Source organism: Phoenix dactylifera, chromosome 9 (genome assembly GCF_051530095.1).
Source record: "Phoenix dactylifera cultivar Ajwa chromosome 9, Ajwa_hap1_PhDact_Kaust_v1.1, whole genome shotgun sequence".
In the NCBI taxonomy this organism is placed as follows: domain Eukaryota; kingdom Viridiplantae; phylum Streptophyta; class Magnoliopsida; order Arecales; family Arecaceae; genus Phoenix; species Phoenix dactylifera.
Window position 1 is genome coordinate 8,588,386 of NC_143198.1, and position 23,510 is coordinate 8,611,895.

General features: G+C 40.7%; 1 protein-coding gene across 3 annotated transcripts; it reads left to right on the forward strand.

Moving 5' to 3' along the window:
- The first annotated feature begins 271 nt into the window (after positions 1 to 271).
- On the forward strand, positions 272 to 21,709 carry LOC103697682 (protein ETHYLENE-INSENSITIVE 2-like). 3 transcript variants are annotated; one of them, XM_039131982.3, is made up of 9 exons: positions 272 to 734; positions 1,336 to 1,948; positions 2,033 to 2,279; positions 3,184 to 3,270; positions 3,442 to 3,552; positions 3,643 to 3,855; positions 4,962 to 5,144; positions 17,023 to 19,683; positions 21,155 to 21,709. In XM_039131982.3, exons 3-9 carry the CDS (start codon positions 2,046 to 2,048, stop codon positions 21,509 to 21,511), a joined length of 3,846 nt encoding a protein of 1,281 aa, XP_038987910.2. In that variant the 5' UTR covers positions 272 to 734; positions 1,336 to 1,948; positions 2,033 to 2,045; the 3' UTR covers positions 21,512 to 21,709. The 3 variants fall into 3 exon arrangements, with proteins under 3 accessions (XP_038987910.2, XP_088560298.2, XP_038987911.2); XM_088704172.2 differs by lacking the exon at positions 4,962 to 5,144 and having other exon boundaries at positions 507 to 734; positions 1,336 to 2,279; XM_039131983.3 differs by lacking the exon at positions 3,184 to 3,270 and having other exon boundaries at positions 543 to 734; positions 1,336 to 2,279.
- Positions 21,710 to 23,510: the final 1,801 nt, after the last annotated feature.

Genomic DNA, 23,510 nt, shown 5'->3' on the forward strand with positions numbered 1-23,510 from the left:
GGAAAAATACTTCCCGCGAACCAAACGAGCCCGGGATGTTGCATTTGTTACCGTCAGCCGCACCCCACCGAGCTTCTTTGACCCCGGGTTTTGCCTGTCTTAACTCCCACGACGCGCACATGCCCGCGTTATTTTACTACCCAATTAAAGATATAAAAAAAAGAAAGCCCCACCTGGCCCAAATAAGTCACCAAACCTGATCCAACTCCAATAAATCGCACCGACTACTTTGATTTCCACCAATGAAATAGTTCCACGTGGGACTGGGAATGGGTCGGTGATTGTTTTGCGCTGCGAGGAATTATTTGTGAAGAAATGATGGGGATGGGGTTGGGCGCGAGTCCGGTGTCAGTCTGCGACAGAAACTCAGGGATGTCAGTCGATGTATCGGTAGACTGCGGATGCGAACTCGGATCGTGAGCCGTTCGTTGGCCAACGGGTGGCCATCCTGGGGCTTAGGAGGGCCGCGTCTCCACTCTAAGAGCGAGCCAAGAATCTTCCCGAAAAAATAAAAAATATATAAAGGATAAAAATAAAGGGAAGGGGAAGAAGCCTTGAGTTGCTGCTCCTCTCCTGAAGCTGTCTTCGACTCCTCTTCCTCCTCTTCTTGGGAGAGCTCCTCTTCGAGGGCGGCGATGGACGCCGGCGGAGGACGTGGAGGTGGAAAAATCCGGCGATCTCTCTTTTCTTCTAGCTCCAGTGGGGGGTGGTTCCTGTGGTGGGATTGACTCAAGGTAAAGTTCGCAATTTTTTTTTTTCTGTTTTCCCCTTTCTGAAAGGTGTTTGGATCAGACCTGTGAAGAGCTTGTTCACCGGTTTGTGGGGGGAGTTTGGTGGCCAATTGGAGAAGAGAGGATGGTTTGACCGAGGTCGTATTTGTTTCTCCCAGATCTTTCCACTCTGCTTCCGTTCCGCTCTTTTTTTCTTTGTTTTGCTTTTGAATGACTGATTAATGCCGGTTTGGTTGCGGTTTTATGAAAACTTGAAGAGCTGAAAGTGGTATGGGAAATTGATTGGTTGGTTCCAGTTTGCAGTCCTTTTTAGTTGTTATTTGCTAGTCAAATGAGATTTTTAAGTATTGTTGTGATAGATTTTCTCTCCTGTTTTGCTTCTTCTTCACCTTATTCAGACCAGTGGATGGACTACTGGGGAGATACTCTTTCTTCAGTCTGTTTGTTAATTGATTAAAAAAAAAGGCAGTTTTGAAGTGGCCAAGCTACCAAATTTGGAGCATTTGAATATCTTCTTTCTATCTAGTTGCTGAAAGTATTTGTGTGGAATTTTTGCTCATTCTGTCGCTTACTTAATTTTCAGTCCATGTTGATCTTCCTGCAGGTGGATTAATTTAGGGCAGGGATATTTGGTGTATCCTTTGACTTTGGAGACGTTCTGCATAGGGTACAAAAGCCTACCTTAGGGAGAATATCACAGGATACCGTGACTTGTTGTGGTAAAAGTTTTTTGGATGACTTGAGGATCTACTTGCATCTAATTGCAACTTTACTAATAGAAGAAGCTTGGGATCTTCCTCAGCCAAACCTTGGTTTAATTGGTGGGGTTTGAGGTCATGTAAGGAAACACGGTTAGGCGTGGATGCCTCATAAATTCAGCTTCCAACATGGCTGGCATTGCGAGGATGTTTGGAAGATATAACTTCATATAACTTTTGGTGGGAAGCTTATTAAGTTAGCTACCCAGTGGCCAAGCAGAATTTTGAGCAAGACAAACTGCTACTTTTGAATTTCATAACTTGGCTTGAGGTGTTTGTCAACGTTGGCATTGGTCAGGCACGGTCACATTTTCTGTCTTCAGCTCTTCTGTGAAGATAGTTGATAGACTCTGGAGTTCTGTTTTGGTCAATTCAATTGCTCATAAGAGGAAGTGGGGTTAAGGTTCACGTTAATCTGAACAACAGATATAACTTGAGCCATCAGTATCTTAATTTAAGGTTATGCCAGTTTTTTTAAATTGATACTTCAGTCAGAGTATCTTTGTTTACTCAGAGGTGTTAATAGTAGTGTTGTCCTGATAGTGATTGCCAAGCCATGGAAACTATGACATCAGGGGGAGCTGTACCTCATCTTTTTCCTTCTATTGGACCTGCGCTTATGATTTCTATGGGATACATCGACCTTGGGAAATGGGTGGCAGCTGTAGATGGTGGGGCTCACTTTGGATATGATCTCATGTTACCTGTACTCTTTTTCAATTTCACTGCCATTCTGTGCCAGTACCTTGCAACTTGCATTGGTATGGTCACTGGAAAGAATCTTGCAGAGGTAATGGATATCCTTTTTTGAACTTCAAAGTATAATAATATCTTGTTTGCTGCACCTATTACTACCACAGACTGAATGTGTGCTAAAGAATATGAGTGCTTCTCATCATGATGTTACAATGGTATTATGAATGAGTGGCCGAAACAAACACAATAACATAGTATAAGAAACCATTGCCCTGACAACACATACACAAAAGGAATAAAGTAAGAAAGAAATGGAAAAAGAAAATGCTAGAGAGAAATTCCTCCATCCTACTGAAGAACCGGGAGCTTGAATGTGGAAGACACTCTCTACCTGATTCGACCTGAATACAAGTTGTCCCATAAACAGAGTTCATCACTTCATTGACTTTGCAAATTGCTGGCTTTTTTTTTTAAGCACTTGGCAGGTATTGTTAATGGCTAAGATATGCACCTTCAGTGAGAAATGAAGTCCTATTATAACAACCATGGTTTCATTGCAAAACATTCAAATATTGCAGATTTACACCATATTGAGGGCTGGTTGGTGTGCTGCAGTTATCAATTGAGGGGTAGTACAGCTCGATACACCTTGATACAAAGTAAACAAAAAAAATCAAAAGAAGAAAACAAGTTGTATCAAGTTGCATGGGGTTGATATGCCTTGATATGGTGTGATATGGTGTGATATGAGCCGGTTCACCCCTGGTATGCACTGGCCGCTACTGTGCCAGTCATGACCAGAATGTGAGAGTACAGATGAGATTATCAATCCTTGTTTCTTAGCAACCTGAATATATGAACTTAACATTAATCCTTGTTTATTAGCAATCTAAATTAAATGAACTTAACATCCCTGTCACATGGCTGCTTTGTCTTTTAAACTTTTCATTTCTTGAATGTGCTAAAGTCTGTTCTATTTCCATGTGTTCATGCAAAAGATTTGTGTCGAGGAGTATTGCAGGCCAGCATGCATTACACTTGGACTCCAAGCACTGTTATCCATGATTGCTTCAGACCTGACAATGGTATTTTATATGTTTGATTAAATGGTCATGCAGCTGCCTTATTTATGTGTTTCTTAAAACATTTTTCTTTGTTTTTTTGTTGTCCAATAATAGTGGGATGGCAAGGCCAACTAAGTTTCAGATATTTTCATAATTGATGAGTTTTAAGTTATCTTTTGTTTATTATTCCAGATTTTGGGCATTTCATATGGACTCAATCTTCTGCTTGGGATTGATCTCTTCACATGTATCTGTTTTGCTACACTTGGTGCTGTTTTACTTCCCTTTTTTGCCACCATTTTGGTAACATCTCTTCTTGGACTCTTTCTCATTAATCTTTTAATAGTGTCAAATGCAAAATGTTTAATACAAATGATGCTCCTTGAGATGCAGGACAACCGGATAGCAGAAACATTGTATGTAAGCATAGCGGGCGTTGCTTTTCTACTCTATGTGCTTGGCGTATTAATTAGTCAACCAGAAATCCCTCTTGTAATGAATGTGATTTTTCCTAAGTTGAGCGGGGAGAGTGCATACTCACTTATGGCTCTTCTTGGTGCGAATATAATGGCACACAATTTCTACATACACTCTTCAATTGTACAGGTGAATTTTAGGAGTTTCCTTGCTGGCTTTTCTGAAAACTCTCTCATGAACTTGCAAATGGAACTCATTAAACACTTACATCTTTTGAATATGAACAACATTTGTTGGTAAAAATCTTTGGTTCTAAGTTACCACAAGATATGCACTCAGTTTTACACTATACACTGCTATCACAGCATGTTCCGTAAATGGATTTCAGTCCACTTCAGAATCACAGAATAGCTGCCCAGACATATTATCTGCATGAACAGGAGTGCTGTTTAATGTTTTTCCCGTGGGAATGTTAAAAGATCAGTTTGTCTTTCTGAGGCTTTGCATCCTGGAAAATGTTTCAAGTTTCAACCATATGCTAGGTCTAAACATATTTGGGTATTATTTTGCTATGAAATGTTTTGGCCAAAATGTCTTATGCAGGGAGAAATTAGAAAATAAACACCAAGTCCCATTTATTCGGGACTGGGAGTTCTTAGATTAAAAAAAAATAGAGATTAAAAGAAAACAAGCCTTGCTCCAACTAACTCCAATCCCCAAAGATAGTAATACGCATCTAATCCATTTTTTTGAATCGCCAAATGTGTATTCCGGATTCCAGTTTTATGCTCATTTTTCAGAAAGGAGAAGAGGTTGTTGGCCTTTCTCCAGTTGCTCTCTCTGGTTTTTGCTAGTTAGTATTCTATGCAAGTCCTTATTCGATAGTGTCCAGACAATCTTTACTACAAGGGAACTGTTGATTGCATTATGAGGTTTCAGCAAGCATGAGAAATGTGAGTGATGGCTTATGCATGTTAACTTAACAATTCTGTCACATATTTGTTAATGCGGATGCAGCTGTTCAATGATGTTTAGCTTTCATATTTATTATCCATAAGACCATAATTGTACATGTCAAAGTAACCCAAACCTCATAGACTGAATCTTCATCTCTATCTCAAAGTTATATACCTTCTATTAGATCTGGTTTTTGATTTTCAGAAAATTATTTTAATTCACAAGTTGATTTAATCTTTATCGTGCACTATCTATTCATGTGAAAATTTCATTTTGTGCTCAAAGAATTTGCTTCAAAAATCTTTATTAGTATTTAATTGCATTTCGTCTTTGTTCAGTGGCAGAGAAGACTCTCAAATGTTGCTATGGGTGCTTTATTTCATGACCATTTTTTTGCTATCCTGTTCATTTTTACTGGCATTTTTCTGGTGAATTATGTACTGATGAACTCAGCAGCTGTAGTATTCGGCAATGCAGACATTGCGCTTAATTTTCAAGATGTTTCCTTGCTGATGGACCAGGTTCATATTTCTTCCTTGTTATTAGCTTCTTATAGCTGAATATAAACATAATTTCCGGTTTTCCTTGTAACAAAAACTAATTTGCCAATAAGTATGCTGTGATTTTTTAAACTGAAATCATGAAAAATGAACTAACTATATACAAGAATATATTTACAATGCCTTTTCTGGGCTAATTATAAGCTTGAGCTTTGCTTCAATACTAATACTCTTGCTTGAGAGTTAATAATCACGGCCAGTTTACTTGCTCACTCATTGTTGCTGGTCTGATATGTTTTGGTTTTGTCTTAATCTATGGTCCACTTGCAGCTGATAGGGCTGTCCCAGCTAGAAGAAGAAGGGTTCCAAGCCTACATTTGTTGAGAGAATTCACTAGGGCTATGGTGGTCCACTAGTCTTGATCCTTAGCAACCTATCACAATGACTGTATTGCTTGATGGTCATGAATCTGTAGAAAAACAAACGGTGGCCTGTTAGACACCTAGAATAACAGTGTAGGCTATCCAGGTCAAGCAGGACAAGGACAAGCAGCCATGTATATCCATCAAAAAATGTTATCCAAAGGAACATATTTAGAGAAAGTGGCATTTTAAGTAGAAGATGACTCATAAGCTACCCTAGGATGCGTTCAGGTTGGTTATTTAAAATGTCGAGTATGTTAGGTTGGTTCAGATTGGGGTTGACTTGAACCGACATGACATTTTAAATCACGACCACACCCAAACTGACATTTTACTTCTCCAATGACCAAAAACCCAACCTGGTATTTTAGGTAACAGGCCTTAACTGAGTTGAGTGACTTGAGTCCCTCACAAATTGGCAGAACCATTTTCTGAACTGAAACAAATAAATATCTATGTACCCAATCAATCCGATTTGCTGTCAAGATTAATTTTTCCTCCTTTTTAAAGAAGAATTGTGTTGAGGTAGGGGAGAATAGGGTTTGGGTGACAATTGACAACAAGGGGGGCTCAACGAGTGTTAGCCATGAGGTGGCTGGCTAGAGACTGAGAGAGGCAGACAGAAAGAGAGAGAGAGAGAGAGAGAGAGAGAGAGAGAGAGAGAGAGTTATAGTTTAGTCCTGGGAACAGATGGGAAAGTTGGGGCAACTACATGGTAGGGAGAGAGAGAGATGTGGGATGACTATGGAAAAGCAAAAAAAGAAGGGGGCGCTTGGGGGGGGGGGTGTTAGAGAGGCGCGGCTAGAAAGGGACTCATTTGATCTGGTGCTGACTCCTGCAGGGAGAGGATCAGGGAAAAGGAGCAGAAGCGAGGAATTGAGAGTGGGAGAAAAAATGGGATTTGGCAATTGGTTCACCTCTTTTTAAAACCCATATATTTGATAAATATATATTATATATCATCTAACATATGATATACATCCGTTTGTTGTATTATTTACAAATACATACATATATAGGTATGTATGTACGTTTGTAATGAGTCATAATCAAGTCACGCTGCCCTAAAACATGCCCCAACCCTATCAGTATGTTGGATAATTTGGTTGTCTCACAGTGAAGTATTTGAGTCAAGAGTTCAATGTTTGGCTTTGTATTATAACCTGCCCAAAACTCCCCATGCTAGTGTGAGCAAACCTGAACAATGGGAAACTGTTGGATGGGTAAGAAAAAGGAAGTGGTAATTTTCAGTGAAAGAAGAAAGAGGGCTTAGAATGAGCTGATTAAAAAGGAGTGGAAAAAATTGAGGAATGGTCTTTGAGGGAATAGAAAGCATCAATTGAAGGTAAATTCTTTGGATCAGGATGGGTTATAATGGAGATATTGATGGGATTATAATGATGGTAGCCTTATTTTTAGAGTTGTATTGCACGAGAACACATTTCGCTTGGAGATTTGTTGATGGAGTAAAGCAAGTATTCAAATGTTTCAAGATGCCCACAAACAAGTAGTTAATGTGTACAGGACATGCGTTGATCAAGAACAGAAAAGAAAACATGTTTAATAAGATATATAAAGGATTTATTTTTAAGTTTTTACTAGAATTTATTGGGTCATTAACTTACAACTAGACAGAGCTCAGGTTTCTTGATCATGAGTTTGAATCCCTTCCAATTCAATTATTTATTTAATTATCCCTAGTTATATGTTATCATGATTTTAGTCTATCTTGACTCAGTTATCCTTTGGTCAGTCTCGACTGAGTTATCCCTTTATTTGCATAGTTCGGCCGCATGTGAGGGGGTGTCAAGCGTGATATATATTGTCGATAGTTTCCCTATTAGTTTTAGTTTTTGGTGTCTAATGGTAAGGTAACAAGCCTGATATGCATTGTTGACCCCTTCCCTTTCAGCTTAAGCTTTTGGGATAAATTGGTTAGTTAACTTAGTATCAGAAAACATGTTCGGTGGAGGTCAGGAGTTTGAATTGCTAATCATTTATTTAACTAACTCAGTTATTATCTTGATTCATCTTAGCTATTGTGTCTCTACACGTGCATGGTCTATGTTTTTTTTTCTTGATGAGTGCTAACATTGGGATAAATTATTGATCCTTTTCCTTTTTGCTTAAGCTTTTGTGGTAAATTGTTTAATTAATGGGTACACGACACAAAGGAGTAGGTAAGCACTCAATGGAATGGGTTGATGCCTCCTTTTGATACATAAGGCTTTTAATGGGTTTGCAAAATAGCATTTGAATAAAGTGATTAAATCATAAGACATATGTTGGTATTGTATCATAAACATGCTAGCTAAATTTTAGTAAAGAAAAAACTATCAATAGGGTTTAAGCAGTGAATATCTCTATAGCTATTGGGGACCGGCCTATCCTAGGTGCCAAGCGAGTGAGGTATTGGTGTTGGAGGGCTCTGCGATCAGCTGCTCGGATTATGCTGGGCATCTTAGTCTTTTTTCATGTTGTTGGAATCTCGAATCATCCGTTGAGGCGGACGGCTATAGCCGGGATCCTGGTCCGCGATTGCGCTCCGACCTGAAACAGTAAAGATGAAGAAATCCTTTTGTTGGAGTGTGTTCGGTGGGGGATCCTTCGACACCGAAGTCAGAATAATACTCAGGGAATAGAGGAAGTTGCTCTGTGGTTTGTCAGGGCGCCCGATCACTACCTAAAAGATCCTCATGAGAGTTGGTTGTATAGGCGAAGGCGAGGGCCTGACGCCTTGGAATTCGGACATGTGGGTCGGCCAGGATTGGTAGGCCTCAGCATGTTTCGAATATTGGGCACGGACGTTTCGCACACGAATCATGCCCCGCCTGTTTGGTTGGTGTGACGTCAGAGATCGCTTGGGATCTCAGCTGGGATGTCGTCAACTGTAAGGAGTTTTTGATTTTCGAAGTCGGCCATGCGCTTCTAAGTGTGCTATATGGCGAGCCCCAATTGGTGGTGCACTAGCTCTGTGGCGAGCTTTAGTTGGCCAACCCCTTGCATGAGTCGTGGTTGGTTTCGTTGCAGATCACTTGCCCCCCACTTCTGTAACCGAGCCGAGCTTGCTAACTCGGGTTGACGAAGTAGCTTTCTTGATGGGGCTGACTCGCAAAGATGGCCGATTATCTGGACTGCTCTTATGTAGGGGAATGGAGATTTTTCGCATCCTGCATTTATGAGGGGCATGACTATGCTTGTCATTTTCGAAGCATTGTGTCATAAGAGGGACGCCTGCAGGCTGAACGGATGTTTGGAGTCTGATGGTGATCCAAGAGGTCATTCAGGGGCAATGTCTAGGCGACACGTGGCCGAAGTTGGTGAAATGCCATACTGAAATGGGTTGCTCAAGTCTTCTATAAATAGGAAGGCCCTTTCACCTTGTCCCTTTATGCTCCAGAACCTAGAGAGAGGAAGAGAGCAAGCGTGGGGTTTAGGTGGCTATTTTTTTTGTGCTTTCGTACCGTGGTTCGTCTTTCTCGTTATCGGGCAGAGTTTTTCTTTTGCCTCCCGGTGGGTTGCTCTGTACTTTTGGCTTGCCTTGTGTCTTTTTCTTTTTCTTGTCTTCTTTTGTCCTTTTGATGCTGTTTATGAATCCATCTATTAGAGGCTAGTCTTCCAACTCTGAAAGGGTGGGTCAGAGCTCCCTCGACCGAGCCTCTAAAGAATTCCGCAATGGGATGATGGAGGCCACCAGAGATTCCTTCAAGAAGAATGTCATCATCTGCCGGGGAAGGATCCATAAAGTGGCCCCTAAGCTCGACCTCAGCTCGGTCACCTTCTCGAGGGAGTGTTCAGGCGAAGACACATTCCTTCAAACGTCGGAGAGCGAGGCCGAGGAGGAAGAAGAGGGAGATGAGGAAGAGGAGCATGGGAGAGAGTAGTTATTTTCTAGCTCGGATGTGAGCCATGATTTTATATCTTTTCTTTTCACCTTTGTTGTCTTTGTAACCCTCTTTCTTTTGAATGAAAAAAATTCTTTTTTGCATTTACTTGCTCGATTGTTTGGTCGGATTGATGATTTTTTGCTTGAGGGGTTGCTCGGTTCGGAGCAGGGCCGCTTGGTACGTTTGTCCCCATGTCGTTCATTTTCCTAGTGGATTGCCGACGAGAGCATCGTAGTAAGCATAATAACGCCTGCCCCCAATCATTATGTAGCTGGTGTCTGTCTATTTTCTCACAAAGTTGCGCATGTCATTATGCTGATCATTTTTCAAAGTCCAAAGCATTTTCCTCCGTTGGGATTTAAACTTCGACTGGGTGACGACTTGAGAGGTTGCCACCTCAACAATGAGCTCCTTGAAAATATTCCTTGAATTAAGTGTAGATCGCCTAGGAGCTGAGCACATGTCCGCTGATTCGAGCCTAGGCGCTTTGATCTCAGCCATGTATTCTTCCTATAAATAAAACTGGAATTCATTCATTGGAATAGAGGGTTGAACCCCTTGTTACTCTTCGTTGTAGCCATTCTCCTTTGAGCGAGTCCGAGGGATGTTTCGCATGCATGGTCTATTCCATCCTCCGCTGGGGCTCTTGAAAGGTTGCAGAACGATTCGTGCAAGCTTACCATTGTTGGATAGACACCGAGCTGGTGGAGACAAAGGCAGGGCCGAGAATGGGAGTGACCTAGGAGGAAGATGTGAATCTCAAGATCACCAGATCAACGGTGCAATCATAAGTCATGCCTCTGTGCGCCATGGAGAATGGGGATAAGGTTGCTCCCACTACACGACACGAACCTTTAGCTGTTGTCGAACGTGAGAGGCTGAATCCTCATCAAGGAAGTTTGGCTGAGGATTCGTGTTGTCCTCTAGGGAGTGCGCAGTGGAAGATGGCTGCCGGACTCCTGGATGTTGTAGTCGGAGGGGGTCTGGCTACTATTGAGTCGTTCTTATTATCATTTATGTTGTTCTGTTCCTCTTCTTGCTTATGTACTTGGTTGACAAGTTGGTTCCATTGTAATTGGAACAATGAATGAACAAAGACTTTCATTCTTAGTCTGCCCCTTCATTGCTTTTATATCTTTCATCTTCATAGTGTATGTGTGTGCAGTGGCCAGGTCCACTATTGTGTGGCTCTCCACGTGCTGCCCTCATCGGTGAGGCCGTTAACTCGGCTGGGGCGAGTGCCCGTAAGGTTGACTTCTCAGTCCTGACAGTTTCATGGGAACCTCTGCAGGGACTGTAGGGATTAGCATCTCTGTTTGGATTGCTAAACCTAAAGAGGTTGGTTAGCTTGTCAAGCCTTCAGCGTGAGTGCTAGAACTCCGATTGGGCCGTTTCGACCTAGAAAGGTCAGTTAGCTCGCCAAGCATTCTCGCTAGCGGAGGATTTGGCTAGAAATGGAAAGGTAGGCAAGAGCTTTGATGTTTCCACGCCTGCCTTGCCTCCCTGCTCATAGTGATTCTAGCTAGGCTATAAATTTTAGATAGCTTTAGGCTAGCCATTGCTTGGTCGGGTTGACTTGGCTCGTTTGAGTCAAGTTGGCCGAGTCTGACATTCCCTCCGCAAAGAAATTTGGTCCTTGAAATTGACATTCTTGGGCCTTCAAAAGGTTGATGTTACTTAGCCTATTTTCAGACTCAAGCTCCTAAGTAGCTTCTCTCTTAGAATAATTGCTCCATCAAACCTTGACGTAGGGGATGGTGTGGCATCTCAAGACTTGATCTTTTCTATCCACCATCTGAATAGGGTGCAGTGGCTTAAGTTTCACTATGTGGCTAGGGTGTGGTACATACTTCTATAGCATTGGTATATGTAACACATTGCGCACCTCACATAAGGTTGATGGGAGTGCTAATGATATGCAACTTCCCCACTCTTTCTAAAATTTGGACAGACCCACAAATCGAGGCTTAACTTGCCACATATCCCAAGCCTCATCACATCCTTTGTAGGAGACACCTTTAAGAAACCATGGTCCCCTACTTGGAATTCCAGCTCCATTCTATAATCTACATAGCTCTTTTTCCTGCTCTTAAGTTATGCGAAGCTGCTTTCTAGTTAATTATACATTTTCTATGGTCTATTGCACTAATTTTGGACCCTCCGATTTTCTTTTCTCCACATCATCTCAACAAATAGGAGATCTGCACTTTCTGCCATACAATGCCTCGAAAGGTGATATGCATTCTTGCTTGATAGTTGTTATTGTAGGCAAACTCTACCAAAGGTAAATGGCTAGCCCGGGCGCCTCTCAAGTCCAAAACACAGGCTCTCAACATGTCCTTAAGGATCTAGATGATTCTTTCGGACTGCCCATTTGTTTGTGGGTGGAAGACTATGTTGAAGTTTAGTTTGGTCCTCATGGCTTTATGCTGACTCTTCCACAATTGAGATTCGAATTTAGTATCCCTTTCTGACACAATAGAAGTTGGAACCTGATGTAAACTTACAATCTATTTAATATGCAAGTTTGCCAATGTCTCTAAAGAAAAACCAACTCCGAATAGTAAGAAGTGTGACAATTTTGCCAATCTATCAACTAGTGTTTGCTGTGTTGGTACCGGGCCCCGGACCAGTTGCCTAGCGACACGGGTTGGTATGGGCCTACGCTGTACCGTGCCGTGTTGGACCCATAGCAACACAATAGAGGAGGCGGAGAGGGCGAACGGGAGAAAAACAGAGAGAAGGGGGAGAGGGAGAGAGGAGGCCGGCGGAGGCCGGTGACTCGGGCGGAGGACAGTTCCGTGGCGGGGTCCCCTGTTTCGTTCGAAATAGGGGATCGACCGCTTTGTAATTTCGGCGACTTTTAAAAAAAGTCGGTAAATCACTTGCCGATTTTACTTAAATATCACGACATTAAAAAGGGGTCCTGAACTTCACTTAAATGTCGCGAAATTAAGAAAGTGGCTGGACCCCTATATTGAACAAAACAGGGACTCCAGCCGCGGAGCTTGGAGGAGCCTCCTCCACGCAGCTCGTCGGCGTCCACCTCCCTCTCTCTTCCTCTCCCTCTCCCTTCCTCCCCGCTTGCTCTTTTTTCCTCTCTTTCCTTCTCCTTTTCCTCCGGAGATGGATTTTGTTTTCGTTCTTGGAACCATCCCGGTCCGCTGCCGGGACGACTCGGTACGATCGGAATCGTCCGGTTCGGGATGGTTCTGCCGACCTTACTGGCAACAATCATCCATACAACGTTCTAGATGGATCCGTCACAAAAGCCATGGTGATGCGCTCTCATTTTCATTGGGAAACTAGGAGAGACTGCAATGCTGCAGCTTAGCTTTCACTCGCTGACACACTAAGCACTCGATAACATATTGAGCAATGACTTTCTTCATACCACTCTACAAGAGATTCTTTCTTAAGTCTCTGCACATCTTAGTACCTTCAGGATGCACAGTGTACGTAAAATTGGTAGCTTTCTCCAAGATCTCTTTATTAAGATCTCATAAACCCTGAATTCCATCAAGGTGCCTGATTTCACTCCTTTCTTTGATTTTTTGCATTTTCGGATCTTCTCTCTGAAAAACCTTAATTCTTTCAATTAGAGAGTATGCTGCACCTTAAGTGTGGCACGTTGGGCTTGAGAATTAGGTAGTTGCACCTCAATCCCTATCCTTTTCAGATCTTCCAAAACTTGCCTTTGCGAAGTGATTAGAGATGCGAGTCCAGCCGAAGATTTCCTGCTCAGTGCATCTACCACAAGATTTGCTTTCCCTCGAGTAGTACCTGATAGTTAAGTACTTAAGTTATATTCTTTTAACAGCTCTAACCATCTTCTTTGCCTTAGGTTCAGCTCCTTCTGGGTGAAAATGTACTTCCAACTCTTATGGTCTATAAGTATCTTTTAAGGCTCCCTGTATAGATAGTGTCTCCAATTTTTTAAGGCAAAGATGATGGCTGCCACTTGTAAATCATGAGTGAGGTAATTTTGATCATATTCAACTGTCCGGAGGCATAAGCTATCACTTTCCTATTCTGCATCAATACACAACACAGGCCCTTCCATGATGCGTCACTAAAAATGGTGAATCCTTCTGACCCAAATGGGATAGTCAGAATTGGGGCCGTCAGTAACCGCTTCTTTAGTTCTTAGAAGCTCTTCTCACACTTCTCTTTCCACTCAAACTTGACATGCTTCTAAGCAGGCAAGACAAAGGTATAGCAATGCGAGAGAACCCTTCGATGAATCTCGGGTGGTATCTAGCCAACCTAAGGAAGTTCTGCACCTCAGACAACACATTAATGGGCCGACCTTACTCAACCATTGCCTCCACTTTCTTTGGAATGGAAATGCCATCCTTAGAGATCACATGCATGAGGAAAGAGATGCTATTCAACTAGAACTAACATTTTTGCAGCTTGGCATAAACCACCTTCTCTCTGAGGGTTTGCAGCACCATCCTTAGATACTTATTCTCTTTTGCCCCCTTCAAGTAGACTAATATATCATCAATAAATATCACCACGAATTGGTCCTTGAAGGGTTTGAACTTTCAAACACTCTATTTATCAGATCCATGAAAGCTGCAGGTACATTTGTCAGGCCAAAAGGCATCATCAGGAATTCATAATATCCATATCTTGTTATGAATGCTGATTTGGGCACATCCTTAGCTTTAGTTTTGATTGGTGGTAGCCTAAGTGAAGGTCAATTTTTGAGAACGCCTGAGCTCCCTGTAACTGGTTGAACAAGTCATCTATCCTTAGTAAGGTGTACTTGCTCTGTATTGTTCCTTTGTTCAATTCCGGTAATCAATACAAAATCGGAAACACCCATCCTTCATTTTCACAAAATTACTAGAGCATCTCAAGGAGAAACACCGAGTTTAATGAAACCCTTACCCAACAGTTTTTGGAACTACTTCTTCGGCTCGTTTAGCCCTGTAGGAGGAGCTGAAATTGGAGCACATCCTTGTTGGGAGCGATTTTCTTGACATTTTTCTCGATGAACTGCCAGGGTTACCTCTTGACAGGGAGATCGAATATTCAATTAATTTGGTTTCAGGCACTGGATCCATCTCCAATTTAAAAAGGGTTGGCTAGACAAGTCATTAACTAGGAAAACTTACACCAAATGTGAGAACCTGTGTTGACGTATGTTTAGTCCTCTATCCGTTGTGTGTTGGGGAGATCTTGGGTACTTAAGCAAGGCCAAGGATTGCAAATTACAACATCTAGCTAGCTTTTTAAGGAGAGGTCCTAAGTTGTTACACCAATCCAGGAATAGTTTGTAGCTAAATGTCTTGGTCTGTATGAATAACAAAAAAATTGTCAAAGGGCATCGTTTATCAGTGAATATTGTGAGGCTTTTAACTACTGGATTGTGCTAAAGCTCAAGTTTTTCCCCTTATATTTTTCTCTTTGATAGCGACTAGTGTGAAAATTCTACCCAATGCTTAAATGCAATTACCACGTGGTATATGGCTATTCCGTCCAGCAAAACGAGCATGATGCAGTTAACCTGCTTTCTTTTCTGGATGACAACATTGAGAACTCAAAAGTGTGCTTGGGCCTAAATCTGGTACTGAAGTTCAAAAATTAGGCATGGGCCTGCTGTCTCTAAGAATATAATCAACTAATCAGGGTTCAATCTATATTTGGTTTGGTAACCGAAGCAAGAGACATGGAAAGAACAATCTCTCTTACAATTGTCTGTAATCTGAAGTCAGCAAACTAGAACTTGACAATTAGATCTGACATTAGGAATAGAGTGCGTTTACATGTTTTCTTCACGATGCATTTGAAGTTATATGATTGAGCCAAGATGATGGTTGATAGTGTACATGAGAAACTTGAGTAGCAATTATGAAGGAGTCATTGAGTATGCAAGGGAATAATATTGGAAGCGATAACCCTGCACGTCCATATAAAGTTTGTGCCCTTCTTATATAATATGTGATTACAGTACATAGATGAGCAACAAATCCAAGTACATACAGTTATGTTATAATATGACCAAGGATGGTCAAACCACATTGCACCAGCCAGTTTGGGGCATAGTGAACTAGACTGGTTTGGGACTGGCGCTATTCAGCTTATAAATTTGAGATGGCGCTCATTGACTTTAGTTGGTGGATTTGTCCTCGCGTTCGTCTCTCTCCTATTTGCTTGATTTGCCCTTGTCGCCCTCACATTCGTCTCTCTCTTTCTCTCTCTCTCTCTCTCTCCCCTATTCACTTGATTTGCCTTCGTTGCCCTCGCTTTCATCTCTCCCCCCTGTTCGCTTGATTCGCCCTCCCCGCCCTTGCATTCATCTCTTTCTCTCTCTCTCCTATTCACTTGATTCTCCCTCGTTGCCCTCGCTTTCATCTGTCTCCCTCTTGTTCGCTTGATTTGCCTTAGCTGCCCTCACCGCCTTCGCCAACTAGCAGATGTCCTAGGTAAGCCTCTCTCCTCCCCTCCCTGCTTCTCTTCCTCTCTCTCCCTCCCCCTCTCTCACTGACCCTCATTCGCCTCTGCCGACGCAGTAGTGTCGTAGTGGCCCCACCTCTGCCTTTCCTCTCTTTTTGCTCTCTCCCTCACCCTCCCCCCTCTCCCTCCTCTCCCTCTCTCCCCCCCCTCTCCCTCTCCCTCTCCCTCCCTCTCTCTCTCTCTCCCCCCCCTCCTTCCTCTTCTCCCTTTCCCTCTCCCTTTTGGTACGTTCTGGCATGGCATGATACAGACCTGTATAGTACCGGTAGCTGACTGGTATGGGTCACGGTACTGATTCGGCGAATGCTACATATGACAACATCTCAGCAGTTTTTTCACAGCTTCACTATAGCAAATGTAATAAAGTTAGGTTGTAGAAGCTTATTTGTGATCCTAGAAAGTATATAAACTTACTGACGGGTAATTGTATTGCACTTCATTATATTCTTTGGGCAATTTTTTATGAATTCTGAAATCCCTACCTTCGTGTTCATTTTGAATTCCAACTTGCACTTGTATCATCTATCAGATGCTATGAAAAATAAGGGCACAGCCTTAGGTTTAAAGGTTGGCAAATTAGGTCTTACTAGCTTATCAATGAGATGTTTATTATCAGGTCAAGCTAATAAAGAGGCAACTAATATCAGCAGGCATTTGGTATTTTCTTTTGAGTGACTACCGACCCCTGCCAGATAATAGGCAAGGAGCCTGACCTGCACTCCTTAGTCCTTATAGCTTCAAGATGATTTCAGGTTCTGTAAAAAGTTTGTGGTGGTGTTGATAGTGAGTTGCTTTTTTGCTAAAGATAAGTTATGGTTGATATTGAGTTGCTTCTTTGCAAAATATGAGTCATATAGTCTATTCGGGACTTGCTGAGCATGTTAGGATTGTTGCCGTAATATATGTATTCACAAGATTATAGCAACCAAATCCTATTCACTTAGTACCTTCTCTTTTCCTCTGCTTCCTTTCTCTCCTGCTTCAAGAGCAGCTTTTTTAAGATTTTGGTTGGTGGAGACATTTGATATAGTTGAATTTCAAAATTAATATTCATAACAAATATTTTTGTGTTACTATCTGTTAACTGACTCATTACATCTATATATTTTAATTCGGTTGCAGATATTTAGGACTCCTATAGCACCGATAGCATTTTTTCTAGTCCTTCTCCTCTCAAGTCAGATCACAGCTTTAACATGGAATATCGGTGGGCAAGTGGTATTGCAACATATTTTTGGCGTAAACCTGCTTCTGCCAGTACATCACATGTCAGTTAAGGCTCTCACCATCGTTCCAGCTCTCTATTGTGCAAAGAGTGCAGGTGCTGAAGGAATGTATCAATTTCTTATTTTCTGTCAAGTTATACAGGCTATGCTTCTTCCATCCTCTGTCATTCCTCTTTTCCGGGTTGCATCATCAAGATTAATAATGGGAGCTTTCAAAATCTCTTGGTATCTTGAAATCTTGTCTTTGGTTGCATTTTTCGGGATGCTTGCACCAAATGTTATCTTTATCATAGAAATGTTATTTGGAAACAGCAGCTGGATAAATAACATGAGGGGCTGTATGGAAAGCAGTGCGATAGTCCCATATACTGCTCTTCTACTTACTTGTTGTATTTCCATTATTTTTACACTATATATGGCAGTTACACCGCTAAAATCTGCGAGTGATGGGCCAGAAGCACAGTTATGGATCTTGCGTGATAAGTTGGAGTTTCCTGAGGGCAGAGAAGAAAATGATCTAATCGATAACATTACATTTGTTGAAGATCATGGGTCTGCGGTAGAACCTGTCTTGGAGCATTCCAGTCTTCTTGATAAATCAGGTCATGAATTGAATGTTGATATGTCCAAGACAGCTATTGATTCTAACCATGATACACATCGGTCTTCTTGCGGTCCAAACATTAGTTCTACTTGTACTTCCCCATCACATTATCCTGAAGATTTGAAGTCTGTAGTTGAACCTGATTTGCTGGAAATCGTAGATAAAGTTTCTCCTGGTGGCTCGCCAGATGCAGGTATTGTACAGAGCATTGAGTCCAAGGACCCAGTAGAAAAGGATGTGAGTGTGGAAGCAGATGTTCATACAGATAAAGATAACGAAGAAGGAGATGCTTTAGAGGCTGAAGAGTCCCCCCCAGGAGCTTTGTCAACTTCAACCTCTGATGGTCCTGGATCCTTTAGTAGCGTCAAGGGAAAAGGTTATGATGGAGGGAATGGCAGTGGAAGCCTATCAAAATTGTCTGGGTTGGGTCGTGCAGCACGACGTCAATTAGCAGCCATTTTGGATGAGTTTTGGGGTCACCTGTTTGATTTTCACGGGAAGCTAACACAAGAAGCAAGTACGAAAAAACTGGATGTTTTGCTGGGATTAGATTTGAAAATAGTTGGTTCTGTCAAAATGAACAACTCAGGAGCAGAATTGTCCAAGAATTTCTTTACAGATGCAGATAGGGGAATGGTTATGTCAGCAATCTCAAGAGACTACGAATCTCCCAAACAGAAGAAAAATTCAAGTATGGAGTCATCCTACAGGCTCCATATGGGATCCCCATCTTGGTCACAAAACATGCCTGTATCGAACACACATGTGAAAAACTCATGCAGTGACATGGTGGATCCCAGTGAAAAACTCTTTTCTTCTTTGCACTTGCCACAGTATTCTGATAATCGGGATTATCAGCCTGCTACAATACATGGTTATCAGATAGCATCCTATCTCAAAGGGATTGGTTCGGGCAGAACTCCCTATTCCTCAAGCATTTCACTAGACCCACTGCCAGCTACCAAGTCTGCTGAATCCTTTATCCCAAATTTGAGGGATTCAGTTATGTATTCTCAAGGGCAAAATGGACTCGGTTCAATGGGAACATCTGGTTTGCAAAGCCCAACAGCATCTCGAGTTAGCAGATTGCAGGTAGAAAGGCCTTACTACGACCCTTCCCTGGTTGAAACTAGTAAAAATTTTGGCGCTTCAGCCTCCACAAAGAAATACCATAGTTCACCAGACATTTCTGCCCTCATTGCTGCTAGCAGGAGTTCGTTGTTGAATGAGGGGAAATGGGGTAGTCATTTTGGCCCTCGTCCATCCTTGAGTAGGATGACATCTGAGAGATCGCAATATTTGAACCCTATGCCTAGAGCTGGAGTTGCATTGCCATTTGATGAGCTTTCTCCACCCAAACTCCATAGAGATGTGTTCTCTTTACAGTCAAATTTGAATCCAGAAACCAAATCTCTTTGGTCTAGACAACCATTTGAACAATTGTTTGGTATGATGGGCACCGATCAGAATAGAGAGGATGGAGGACTTTCTCACAGATCCAGCACAGCTCCCAATAAAGACACTTTCTCTTGTTCAGAATCAGAAGCCAAGCTACTTCAAGCTCTTCGAAATTGTGTTAAGAAGCTCTTAAAATTGGAGGGATCAGATTGGCTGTTTAGACAGAATGGTGGGTCTGATGAGGAGCTAATCGATCGAGTTGCTGCAACTGAGAAATATCTATGTGAAGCAGATGTTAATGACATGAATCAGGTATTCCTGAGTGAGCTTCATCATTTGTCTTCTGATCGAAGGTTTAGTTCAGTCCAAAGGAGTGAGGAGGAAGATATCCCTAATGCTTTGTCATTGCCCAATTGTGGAAATAGTTGTGTATGGCGACCATCTCTGGTGGTTAGTTTTGGTGTGTGGTGCATCCACCGGATATTAGAACTATCACTTGTGGAGAGTCGGCCAGAGCTATGGGGCAAATACACTTATGTTCTCAATCGTCTTCAGGTAAAACCCTCAAAGCCATTACTAGCGATATTTCTTTTTGTTGTGAACAGAGACAGAGACTGAAACTATAATCCTGTATGCGAGCTCAGTTCAATGACTGATTTGACATGTGTGTGCATTGCAACTTGAATGCCTGTGAAGAAGGATTTGTAGCTGCTTTTATAAATATTTTCATCATGTGCTTTTCTAATAGTTTTCCTTAACATATAAGTGATGGGAGTCAAAGAAGAATATATATATATGTGTGTGTGTGTGTGTGTGTGTGTGTGTGTGTGTGTGTGTATGTGTGTATGTGTGTGTGTGTGTGTGTATATATATGTGTGTGTGTGTGTATATATATATGTGTGCGTGTGTGTGTGTGTGTATATATATATGTGTGTGTGTGTGTGTGTTTGTATGTATGTGTATATATATATATATATATATATATATATATATATATATATATATATATATATATATATATATATATATATATATATATATATATATATATATATATATATTCTTGACTAGCATTTCCATTTTGTTTATTCTAGCAACAATGAAATAACTCTGGCTTTTGTGCAAGCATAGATTTGCACACATTGTGAGAAGCTTGATGCAGTTTTTCCACATTTGAGTTTCCCCAAATCATGAGGAAGTCATCTCGGAATTTGGGATTGAACTTCTTAATACTGACAGTGATGTCGCAATACAATCTGATCTTCTGAATAAAATGGCTGCTTTACATGTCATCTCGTTGAATTTTGCTGTGCAAAAGACATAAGCAGCAGCATGAAAGTGCAATCTCTCTCTCAAACACAACTGGAAGTTTATTACCCTTCTGTTTGGCTTGCTTATTAAGCTTCTTTCAATGAGGTTATTATAGCCCTTTGATGTACGTTGAAATTATCTGGATTTCTTCCTCGGGTAGTTGGGCTTTGCTTTCTTATTCTGTACTTACAGGGGCTTTTATAGCCACAATTCCTGACCCTCTGCTTGTTGACCCCTGATTTTGTATCATATCTTGTGGTGATGAAATCTACCTATAAAGGAAAGGCAATATACTTGTCTTGTACATTTTCGGCAGCTTTGACAAGGGTTAGAATTGCTAAATCAAATCATACGAATGCAAAAAAACTGAAATGGTTGCACCTCCCATAACTTGCACTGATTTGGGTTATTCTAATTTCTGATCAATGACGAGTGCATTTACGTATCTTGATGGCGTATCTACTCGGGCAAATGCCCACCAACTTGGGTTGTAGATTGTTAATTAGAACATAGCCTTTTGCTTTGATCACCTTCTAGATTCTGCTTGTGCTGTTTGGGTCTAATTGCATGCTTATCCATTATACCTGGATCGGTTCCCATTGCACTTTAACAGTCTTTTTCAGTTGGTGTAGTACCCAATAGTTTTCCTCTCTTTTTTACTGTATCAATCTCTGCGTGTTGATATTCTCTTTTTTTAATTTTCAAATAATTCCAGGGAATTCTTGATCCTGCGTTCTCCAAGCCCCGGAATCCCATCAGTCCCTGCTCATGTCTTGAAAGACTAGCAAAAGACATGAAGATCTTCAAGCAGTCGCAGCAGAAATCAGTTAATGAATCCCTTACAACAGCAAGTACAATTCTTAAGATCATCAAGGATGTTGAGATTGCAGTCTCAGGCCGAAAGGGCCGGACAGGCACCGCAGCAGGTGATGTTGCATTTCCCAAAGGGAAGGAGAACTTGGCATCTGTATTAAAGCGCTATAAGCGTCGGCTCTTGAACAAGTTTCCTGGGAACCATGAAGGTACTTCATCCGGCAAGATCCCTACACCTGCCACTTCCTTGGGTTTATAACATGCAGAATGTCATTCGGAATGTTTATTTTGCTACTTTCATGCATCATGGGTTTTTTCGTTGAAAAACGTTTTGGGGTTCAAGGATTATGGATCTTTGTCCCTTCCTAGTTTCAACTGCATGTATGTTGTATAACAGTTAAAGGAACAGTAATTGCAGTAGAAAGTAAGGGTCAAGGAAATTTTTTTTCTTTCTTTACTATTTCTCTTCTAACTTTTTTTTCCTGATTTTTATACTTGGTAAAATATTTACAGAATAAGAGAAAAATAAAAGAAAAAAAAAAGAGAGGATTTTATTTATCTGTTCCGTTACATTCGGTATATTTCAGGAGTTATATATATTTGTGTTCAGGCTCCATATAAAAAAAAATATAGGTTGATATAGGATTATGCTAACAAAAGAAAATATTACTTGTTGCAAGTTGTTATGGAATTTCTAAAATTACTCTAACAAGATAATGTTAATAAAAAAAATAATATTGAACAATACAGGATCATGCTAACAGAAAAATATTATACGTTGATACAAGTTATGTGATTCTTAAATTATGCTAATATTTACTTTCAAACTCAAGATGGTACTATAAGTGCCAACTTGAGTTTGGAAACTAGACTGTGAATGTATCTAAAAATTGGCATACTAGATCAAGAGCTAAAGTACCAGCTTATAGACTAGATGCTGACATAACAGTTCAAAGGCTGATGTATTAGTAGATTAATAGTTGACGTGGTAGCATAGAGCTTTATATGGCAGAACACGAGCTGTTATAGCTGCTCAGAAGATGATGTAGCAATTAGAAGTAGACATAATAACTCAAAGGTGACATGACAGATTGATGTGTCAAGTTAATGTGACAATACAGAGAGGCTGACAAAGTGACAAACTAGGTGACTCCAATGTGGTTGTTCATAGTGGATTAGAGTATTGACAGATCTCATCCGTATTATCGGGCTATCTTTAGGATATATTGCTGGATGACACGAGTGGTTGTATCTATTTAAGGACTCTGTAGAGCAATTGGATCCAAATAATAATAATAATAATAATAATTGGGCTTGAATAACGTCTTGAGCTGGTCTCGGTTTTTCCAATTATATTCGATTTTTTATTTAGTTAACAAACCAGCAGGCGCAAATTGCATCTTAAAGAAAAATCAAGACGTCAAACCAAAGTCGACCTGCCCCCTCCCCACAACAATAGAGAAAAACACAAAACAACAAAAGAAAAGTAAAAAATAAAATATATAAAACGCAAACACAATATAATGTGAATAAAAAGCAAACAAAATCTTAGGAAAGATAAAACAATAAAACTTCAATTTCTTGTGGCCATTAGTTTCATTGTGTTAACGACTGTTCTATCTTGGGTTACGACGTTTCAAATCATTCACTCTCTATCAGAGGTCCATGAGGTACTTTTTTTAACAGACATTCTTAAATAAATTTATTGTGACAAATTAGGAAATCATTACATCTATCGGTTCCTTTCCAACTTTCTCATTTATTAGAGATGAAAAGTAGAAAGCTAGTTTCTATGGAAATAACATAAAAAAGAGGAGCTAATGATGAGGAATCAGCTATTAAAAAATAAAGATGGGAAATGGAGTTGTTTTTGAAAAATATTGTTTGGTGAATGTAAAGATATTTTAAAATTTACTGAAAGGCATTTTTGTTAGAAAAGCTAGCAGACAGAATTGCACAGAAAATAATCTGAGATTCAAATATCTATTTCTAATATAATATAGATTAGCGGTTAAAGTGTAATGTCGGTATCTCTATCTATTTATCTTAATAGCATACTATCTATTTATCTTAATACTATAAAAGCCTCTTAGTTTTTTTCAATTCTGAACGTAACCGCAGTCAGTCCTTTAAATGCTAAGTATGCTAAACTTTTATTTAAAACAAAAAAGACTAGGATTACCAGACTTCGGACATGGAAGGAAGGCTGACAAATGAGTTCTGATGTATATCTCAAAGGATTCTCTCATTTTGCCCAA